At 44.7% G+C, this 10,088-nt stretch overlaps 1 protein-coding gene across 1 annotated transcript in view; it reads left to right on the top strand.

The window, feature by feature from the left end:
* Positions 1 to 3,021, top strand: part of clvs2 (clavesin 2) — a 22,648-nt gene extending 19,627 nt beyond the window's left edge. Inside the window, exons 3-5 of the mRNA XM_037751608.1 lie at positions 1,130 to 1,240; positions 1,521 to 1,753; positions 2,808 to 3,021. Of these exons, the coding sequence (XP_037607536.1) occupies positions 1,130 to 1,240; positions 1,521 to 1,753; positions 2,808 to 2,901 (438 nt within the window). The 3' untranslated portion in view covers positions 2,902 to 3,021. The remainder of the gene's footprint in view (positions 1 to 1,129; positions 1,241 to 1,520; positions 1,754 to 2,807) is intronic.
* Positions 3,022 to 10,088: the final 7,067 nt, after the last annotated feature.

Genomic DNA, 10,088 nt, shown 5'->3' with positions numbered 1-10,088 from the left:
GAACTCAGTACCGCCACAGTGTCTCCCACACTGACACTGTGTCTCCCACACTGTGTCTCCCACACAGACACTGTGTCTCCCACACTGTGTCTCCCACACTGTGTCTCCCACACAGACACTGTGTCTCCCACACTGTGTCTCCCACACTGTGTCTCCCACACAGACACTGTGTCTCCCACACTGTGTCTCCCACACTGACACTGTGTCTCCCACACTGTGTCTCCCACACAGACACTGTGTCTCCCACACTGACACTGCTAACAATTTTTATATGAGCGTCTGTCCCGAGCCTCTTGTCATCAGCTGGCTGTGTTATGTCAGGATGTAATGTCCCCGTCCAGCTGGACCGCGTCCACATCATGACTCTCTCTGACAGTGTAATTCTCATAATGGCGTCCAGCGTCGGAGGAAACACTGCGTCGGGCTCAGACTCCACTCTGACCTGGATGAACCCAACCGTTTCCTGTTGACCACGAGATTAGAGTCCATTTACCAAACTGATCTAATGAAACGGGACAGGAAGCTCACAGGGACATCTTTCACTAGCTGGAACTCAGAGGAGAGACAAATGTCCTCTTGATTCTGTTACTGGGATAAACACAGAGACGTTGCATCTTTCAGCTGTCGTTAAGTCGTCTGGTTATAACGGCATTATCCCCCTTTATCATCCTCCTTTATCATCCCCCTTTATCATCCCCCTTTATCATCCTCCTTTATCATCCTTTATCATCCTCCTTTATCATCCCCCTTTATCATCCCCCTTTATCATCCTCCTTTATCATCCCCTTTATCATCCCCCTTTATCATCCTTTATCATCCTTTATCATCCTCCTTTATCATCCCCCTTTATCATCCTCCTTTATCATCCCCTTTATCATCCCCCTTTATCATCCTTTATCATCCTTTATCATCCTCCTTTATCATCCCCCTTTATCATCCTTTATCATCCTCCTTTATCATCCTTTATCATCCTCCTTTATCATCCTTTATCATCCTCCTTTATCATCCTCCTTTATCATCCCCCTTTATCATCCTTTATCATCCTTTATCATCCTCCTTTATCATCCCCCTTTATCATCCTCCTTTATCATCCTCCTTTATCATTCTCATCTATTTCTTTTTCCAACAGGACAGTTTTCCTGCCAGATTTGGAGGAATCCACTTTGTGAACCAGCCCTGGTACATCCACGCTCTCTACACCGTGATACGACCCTTCCTCAAGGACAAGACCAGGAAGAGGGTAACAACATATTACATTAAATAGGCTATATATATATACTGTCTATATAGCCCAGAGTCTAAACTGTCTAAAAGATCTAAACGGTCTAGATGGTCTAGATGGTCTAGATGGTGTAGATGGTCTAGATGGTCTTGATGGTCTAGATGGTGTAGATGGTCTAGATGGTGTAGATGGTCTAGATGGTCTAGATGGTCTAGATGGTGTAGATGGTCTAGATGGTCTAGATGGTCTAGATGGTGTAGATGGTCTAGATGGTCTGACGTATCCGTTCCCTCTACAGATCTTCATGCACGGCAACAACCTGAACAGCCTCCACCAGCTGATCCATCCTGAGATCTTGCCGTCGGAGCTCGGCGGGATGATGCCACCGTACGATATGGGCACGTGGGCGCGAACGCTGCTGGATCACGCCTACGACGAAGAGACCGACTATTGTCCGGAGTCCTACACCCTGTCAGTCCAAGACCTGGAGAGAGACCTGGAGAAAAACCTGTCCCCGAAAACCATGAAGAGGTCAGCTCATCACGTCTGTAGTAGTCACTGTAGGACTGCTTTTAGCTCACTGTTTTTATTCCAGCTGCTGCAGGGACTTGAACCTACGACAGCATATGTCTGACTGTGTGAGGGAACCTGAGAACCCGGGGTAAACCCACACTAACCTGCATGTCTTTGGACTGTGGGAGGAAACCTGAGAACCCGGGGTAAACCCACACTAACCTGCATGTCTTTGGACTGTGGGAGGAAACCTGAGAACCCGGGGTAAACCCACACTAACCTGCATGTCTTTGGACTGTGGGAGGAAACCTGAGAACCCGGGGTAAACCCACACTAACCTGCATGTCTTTGGACTGTGGGAGGAAACCTGAGAACCCGGGGTAAACCCACACTAACCTGCATGTCTTTGGACTGTGGGAGGAAACCTGAGAACCCGGGGTAAACCCACACTAACCTGCATGTCTTTGGACTGTGGGAGGAAACCTGAGAACCCGGGATAAACCCACACTAACCTGCATGTCTTTGGACTGTGGGAGGAAACCTGAGAAACCCGGGGTAAACCCACACTAACCTGCATGTCTTTGGACTGTGGGAGGAAACCTGAGAACCCGGGATAAACCCACACTAACCTGCATGTCTTTGGACTGTGGGAGGAAACCTGAGAACCCGGGGTAAACCCACACTAACCTGCATGTCTTTGGACTGTGGGAGGAAACCTGAGAACCCGGGGTAAACCCACACTAACCTGCATGTCTTTGGACTGTGGGAGGAAACCTGAGAACCCGGGATAAACCCACACTAACCTGCATGTCTTTGGACTGTGGGAGGAAACCGGAGAACCCGGAGTAAACCCACGCTAACACGGGGAGAACTTGCAAACTCCGCACAGAAGAGCCCAAAGCCGGGATTCAAACCTGCGACGTGCAGCAATTTCACACGTTTAAAACTGTGTCTGTAATCTGGGAGAAAACGTTTCCCTCAAAGTGTTTTGTTTCAGCGGTTTAGTTTTATAGGAACGTGATTTGGTGGGAGACCGGGTCACTAATGCTGATGGTCTTGTGTTTCCCTGCAGGTCTCAGTCGGTGGTGGAACCCGGCGTCCTGAAACGACCAGACAAAGTCAAGAGTGAAGAAGACAACATGCAGCCGCTGCTCTCGCTGGACTAAACCACATTAAACCAGCAACGGCTCTACGGCAGAATCAGTATTCACACACTCTAACACACTGACTTACCTGAAAACACCTTCCTCCAGAACATGCTGCTGCTGCTGCTGCTGGATTCTTCTGGTTCCTCCTGAACTCCAGGAAAAGAGCTGATAGGAAGCAGCCAGAGACGAGACGGACGTTTCCTCACACAGACGGGCGTCCTAAGAGCTACCGATGGTCTTCTATACATTTATTTATTTACTTATTTGTCAAGTGCCAATTCCAGAAATCTGTAAATTATCGTCTTTGAACGATCCGGCCGCTCAGCGTGGAGCAGGGAGGGAGAACAGACGCTAAGAGTTGTGACGTTACCACGTCCTGTTGTATCATATATGGGCGGTTTGAAAAGCTGGAAATGATCCTTCGAACAGCGCCGAGGCCGCAGTTCAACGGTTCAGCGGTTCAGCGGTTCAACGGTTCAGCGGTTCAACGGTTCAACGGTTCAGCGGTTCAGCGGTTCAGCGGTTCACTGGTTCAGCGGTTCAGCGGTTCAACGGTTCACTGGTTCAACGGTTCAGCGGTTCAACGGTTCAACGGTTCAACGGTTCAGCGGTTCAGCGGTTCACTGGTTCAGCGGTTCAGCGGTTCACTGGTTCAGCGGTTCAGCGGTTCAACGGTTCAACGGTTCAGCGGTTCAACGGTTCAACGGTTCAGCGGTTCAACGGTTACTGGGAGGTTACTGGGAGGTTACTGAGGGTTTACTGGGAGGTTACTGGGAATTTACTGGGAGGTTACTAGGAGGTTACTGGGAGGTTACTGAGGGTTTACTGGGAGGTTACTGGGAATTTACTGGGAGGTTACTGAGGGTTTACTGGGGGGTTTACAAGGAGGTTGCTGGGCGTTTACTGAGAGGTTACTGGGAGTTTACTGGGGGTTTACTGAGGTTTTACTGGGGGTTTACTGGGAGGTTACTGGGAATTTACTGGGAGGTTACTGGGAGTTTACTGGGAGTTTATTGGGAGGTTACTGGATGTTTACTGGGCATTTACTGGGAGTTTACTGGGGGTTTACTGAGAGTTTACTGGGGGTTTACTGGGAGTTTACTGGTTGTTTACTGAGGGTTTACTGAGAGTTTACTGGGGGTTTACTGGGAGATTACTGGGAGGTTACTGAGGGTTTACTGAGGGTTTACTGGGGGTTTACTGGGAGGTTACTGAGGGTTTACTGAGGGTTTTCTTGGGGTTTACTGGGGGTTTATTGGGAGGTTACTGAGGGTTTACTGGACGTCTCTCCTGGTCTCGCTCCAGTTATCTCTTAGAAAAGCAAACCCCCCTTTACGGTAACAGTTGGCTTGATGAATTAAGTGTTTTTCTGACCCTTATGTCTCAGAATACAGCATTTCTTCTGCCAGTAGGAACATTTTTAAACTCACATCATCATGTTTGGCTGAAGACGACCAAAATATATATTTTGAGAATTTAGGATGTCTAGCCAGACAAATAAATAAGTCTAAATTTGATTTTTATAAAAGCAGAGAAAGGGCAAACATATCACCCTGTTTGTGACACATTTCTTATATTTCTGGCAATAATAATAATCTCTCCTCTGAAAAGGCCAAACGTTACGACGTGTCTGTGTTTAGAACAGGTCAGCATTAGAAGTTCATTTGCATTATTTCAGGACGTTATTGGTGTTTCATAACGCAGCTAAAAGCTATTTTAATCAGTATTAGTTTATAATCTCGATTCAAGGTCCACTTATTAGCTTTCTTCTGAGCTTTCAACCACATCTCACGTTCAATTATTAATTTTCAGATTTGATTGATGATCGATAAGAAAATGACTTCAGTAATTCACACTTTGACTTTTAAAGGTGCCGTGTTGAGTTCATGACCTCTAGTAGTGCTCTGGAGCAGTGTTATTATGAATGAGTCACGCTTTTATTGTGATAGAGTTGAAGCCCCGCCCCTTCCTGTGACCACCATGGGATCTTATTTTGGAAATAATATGAACGGTAGTCAACGTGACCGCTCCAGACCTGCAGACTAACGCGCTGATAAAGCGTCCATCTCAGGAGGTAAAGAGATTTATGTCATTTGATCTCAGAGAAGTTTTATTTTACATATTCAAATATCAGTATTTCATTTAAATGATGTTCTCAGACCAGATCCAGCTGCAGTGTAGATATTTAAAATGATGCTCTGACTCGTCCACGGCTGCAGCTGGAGGTGTTTGACGTACCGGCTCTTCCAACTCTATAATTCACTGATGTTGTGAAGAGCAGAAGGTTCAACAGCCGGATGTTAGACAGGAAACGGCGAGGACGACGGGCAGAGCAGCAGAGGATGAAGCCAGTCAGGCTGAGAAGCAGAGAAGCCGGCGGCAGGAAGTGTGATGAGGCCGGCCGCAACGCGAGCAGACAGCTGGAACGTTAAACTATCACAGCAGCGTTCATGACACGTCGACCCCACTTACCAGAGAGCTCAGAGGCTGCTGTGCACGGTGGAGTCCTCGCTGGGATCCGTCTGCTGGAGAGGACAGTCCGCCTCATGCTGATGTTATAGTTTAACATGTGACCAGCCGGTCTTAGCTAAAGGTAACAGTGCTGGAGTCTCGCCAACCCTCACCATGTTCCCGGGAGACTCCCGTTTATCATCCCGGGGTCACAATCCTCCTGTAGTTCTCCCGATTTATGGCAAAGGTTCACACTTTTTGTTATCTAAAGGCTATCCCACACTAATGTGTGTCTTTCACTCTTTAAACTACGTCACCACAACATTTTGTTTTGTAGTTAATGGAAAACCTGGTGCGTCTCTTACCGGCGCTAACGGGCGCATTGTGTGGCGATAACTAGCGCCAACGGCCCTGGGAATGACAACGGGCTGGTCAACCACACACACTTCTCTGCTGTCGGTTGAGGCTGCGACTTCAAAGTTCACTAAAACTCTGAAAGAATGAGCCGTTTATCTACGTGGGGAGCGCGTCCTCTTCACGGAGCCTCCGCCATGTTTCTACAGTAGCCCGGGATGGACAAACTCTGACTCTAGAGAGGGATATTCATGTGTCCACGTCGGCCAGCGTAGCTCTGCTACACGCTCAGCAAACGGAGACGTTTCAGTTGGTTGCAGTCTGTAAACTCACCACCAGATCGTCCAGATCGTCCAGATCGTCCTCACTGCTCCTTTGAAACGGCTTGAAATGTTTAATAAACTTCATCATTTGGAGTTTTGCAGACGCGTCTAGATACGATTTAATTTTCTGAGCACTGACAGCAAAACACATCTTCAACCCTGAACTTTATCAGCATCCCGCCCGATGCTCTTCAGATGTAACTCTACCTACATCCCTAAAACATCATCAGATTAACATTAGATCATTTCAGATTCATGATATTTAATAAACCAACAACGCTGGGATGTTCCCGGCGTCTCTTATTAGCGCGTCAGAGAGGTTATTGTTGGGGGAGATGTACAACTGCCAGTTTTGTGCACATCAGAGAGACTGTAATAAACTATGGGTCGAGTGTGAAACAGAAGGATTGGTGTGCATCGGTAGATATCAACACACACACAGCCACTGTAGATGCTTCCAGTTGTTAGGATACAACGTTTACATGAACTCAACATCTGTATACTGCTTGAATATAGCGATGCTGAGTGTCACACAGAAGGATGTTTTTAGGGTGAACGTGTTGACGGTCGGCTGCTTCGTTCTCTTGTGAAACGTGTCGTATGTAGAGGAACTTAAACACCGTAACACACAGCTAAAGATTTACATTTGATTACAGATCTACTTTATCGGTGACGCTCCGTGCTTCACCAGAACATTTAAGACTTTTCTGTTTCCTGTCAGTATTTTATTAAAATGATATCTACCTTGTTTATTACATCGTATGAACTGTTAACACAATAATCAAGTTAGAATCTGTTTTGATTTGAAGGGATTTCAGCATTTTGAATGTTCTTTGTGTTGTTCTGTCTTTCCTGCTGAGAACATGTCACAGAGCTGTTAACCAAACCGACGGGTTTAGTGACGTCATGACGGCGTTCACACTTTAGACGCCGTCCTGGAGGTCTGCTGGGATTCTTCTAAACATTCTGATTCAACCTCTCTGTGCTGTTCTGTCACCAGTAATGTGAGTTCACAGTGAGCCAACGCATCTTTATTCAGGAAACGTTGAGTCCACTTCCTGTTATTCTCCCGTCAGACTAGAGAAACGTGAAGCCGACGTCGTTCTGTAAATTTCTGCTTCGTAATATTTGTGACTCGTGTGTCTAGTGACCGGTAGAGGGAGTGCACCTCCAGCCACATGCTAATGCTACGCTAACTTCAACCTCCAGCCACATGCTAATGCTACGCTAACGTCAACCTCCAGCCACATGCTAATGCTACGCTAACTTCAACCTCCAGCCGCATGCTAATGCTACGCTAACGTTAACCTCCAGCCACATGCTAATGCTACGCTAACTTCAACCTCCAGCCACATGCTAATGCTACGCTAACTTCAACCTTCAGCCACATGCTAATGCTACGCTAACTTCAGCATTCAGCCGTAACGCTGAATTCCGCCGCCGTGTGACGTCTATGAAAAGCTGCGGCGGCCAAAACCGAGCTCAGCGAGCAGCGGCCAGACACGTTGATCTGTGTCACAAAGCCTTTATTCCGTCTGAAACACGTGAACACGCCTCGCAGCCGCAGAAACTATGTGACCAGTGCAGCGAGCCGCACGTCGCCGCTGCCTGGTGTGAATTAGACGTAAAGTTGTCACATGACGTTCCAGTTTCATGTTTTCCTTCAGAGTAAAAGCAGCAGAAGAAGAAGCTGAACCTACAAACCGACAGAAATACTAGAGACTACCGTCACCACCTCCACCTCACACTAAAACACTAAAACACTAAAACACTGAAACACTATCAGCTCACTAACATCAGAGAGCACTGAAACACTATCAGCTCACTAACATCAGAGAGCACTGAAACACTATCAGCTCACTAACATCAGAGAGCACTGAAACACTATCAGCTCACTAACATCAGAGAGCACTGAAACACTATCAGCTCACTAACATCAGAGAGCACTGAAACACTATCAGCTCACTAACATCAGAGAGCATTGAAACACTATCAGCTCACTAACATCAGAGAGCACTGAAACACTATCAGCTCACTAACATCAGAGAGCACTGAAACACTATCAGCTCACTAACATCAGAGAGCACTGAAACACTATCAGCTCACTCTTCAGCCGAGCGTAAAAAAATATTTAGTGATATTTAAAATTGAGAATTTGCATTAAAACAGGTGGAGAGACGAGACCGGTCTGTACGGGAGAACAACCGACCTCACGTTTCCATTCAGACATTCTGATCTGTGATCTGTGATGATCTTTGATCTCTGATCTCTGATCTCTGATCTGTGATCTGTGATCTGTGATGATCTGTGATGATCTTTGATCTCTGATCTGTGATCTGTGATGATCTGTGATGATCTGTGATCTCAGATCTCTGATCTGTGATCTGTTTGTGGACGTGCACGCTGACTAAAAAACACTATTTGAAAATGTTGATTTGTTCATTTGAACCTTATTTTGGGGTGTTCAGGTTTTACTTTGAACAGCAGCAGTAGACCTCCAGTAGACCTCCATGATGGTGCCAGATGTGGTCAGCAGACAGATGTTCTGTTTAATCCCAGTCTGGAACCATTCAAAGTTAAATCATGACTGTAGAAGAGACGACGTCGCCATCATCCATCGAACTGAGATACACGTGTTGTTTTTCTTCACATATTTGACACTAAATGGTGATAAAAAAGGGAAACCGTTGACTTCCATGTCTAGTTTCAGTGAAGTAAACTGTTAACATGCTGGTACCATTGACAGACAGTAAATGGTGATAAAAAAGGGAAACCGTTGAATTCCATGTCTAGTTTCAGTGAAGTAAACGGTTAACATGCTGGTACCATTGACAGACAGTAAATGGTGATAAAAAAGGGAAACCGTTGACATCCATGTCTAGGTTCAGTGAAGTAAATGGTTAACATGCTGGTACCATTGACAGACAGTAAATGGTGATAAAAAAGGGAAACCGTTGACTTCCATGTCTAGTTTCAGTGAAGTAAACGGTTAACATGCTGGTACCATTGACAGACAGTAAATGGTGATAAAAATGGAAACCGTTGACTTCCATGTCTAGTTTCAGTGAAGTAAACTGTTAACATGCTGGTACCATTGACAGACAGTAAATGGTGATAAAAAAGGGAAACCGTTGACTTCCATGTCTAGTTTTAGTGAAGTAAACGGTTAACATGCTGGTACCATTGACAGACAGTAAATGGTGATAAAAAAGGGAAACCGTTGACATCCATGTCTAGGTTCAGTGAAGTAAATGGTTAACATGCTGGTACCATTGACAGACAGTAAATGGTGATAAAAAAGGGAAACCGTTGACTTCCATGTATAGTTTCAGTGAAGTAAACGGTTAACATGCTGGTACCATTGACAGACAGTAAATGGTGATAAAAAAGGGAAACCGTTGACATCCATGTCTAGTTTCAGTGAAGTAAATGGTTAACATGCTGGTACCATTGACAGACAGTAAATGGTGATAAAAAAGGGAAACCGTTGACATCCATGTCTAGTTTCAGTGAAGTAAATGGTTAACATGCTGGTACCATTGACAGACAGTAAATGGTGATAAAAAAGGGAAACCGTTGACATCCATGTCTAGTTTCAGTGAGGTAAATGGTTAACATGCTGGTACCATTGACAGACAGTAAATGCACTGTATCAGATCAGTTAGTATTTAAATGTTCACATGAAGAGTTTTATTCCTCAGTGAGGTTATGAAAACTGAATTGAATCAGTATTTTCTTCACAATAATTCTTCATTATGGAATCACAAGTGTTGTCAACGTCCTGTCTTTATTATTATATATTATATATTATTATTATTATATATTATTATTATTATAATGTATTTCTCACTGACTGTCACTAATGTTTGATTTATCTCAGCCAAAGCCACCTCGTCCATTAACAACCTGATGTATGTACTGTTTCTGATCATTATTATGATTATGATTATTATGATTATGATTATTATTATTATTGTTATTATTATTATTATTATTATTATTATTATTATTATTGTTATTATTGTTATTGTTATTATTATTATTATTATTGTTATTATTATTATTATTATTATTGTT

This window comes from Sebastes umbrosus, chromosome 18 (genome assembly GCF_015220745.1).
Source record: "Sebastes umbrosus isolate fSebUmb1 chromosome 18, fSebUmb1.pri, whole genome shotgun sequence".
Lineage (NCBI taxonomy): Eukaryota > Metazoa > Chordata > Actinopteri > Perciformes > Sebastidae > Sebastes > Sebastes umbrosus.
This window is presented reverse-complemented; position numbering and strand designations above follow the sequence as displayed.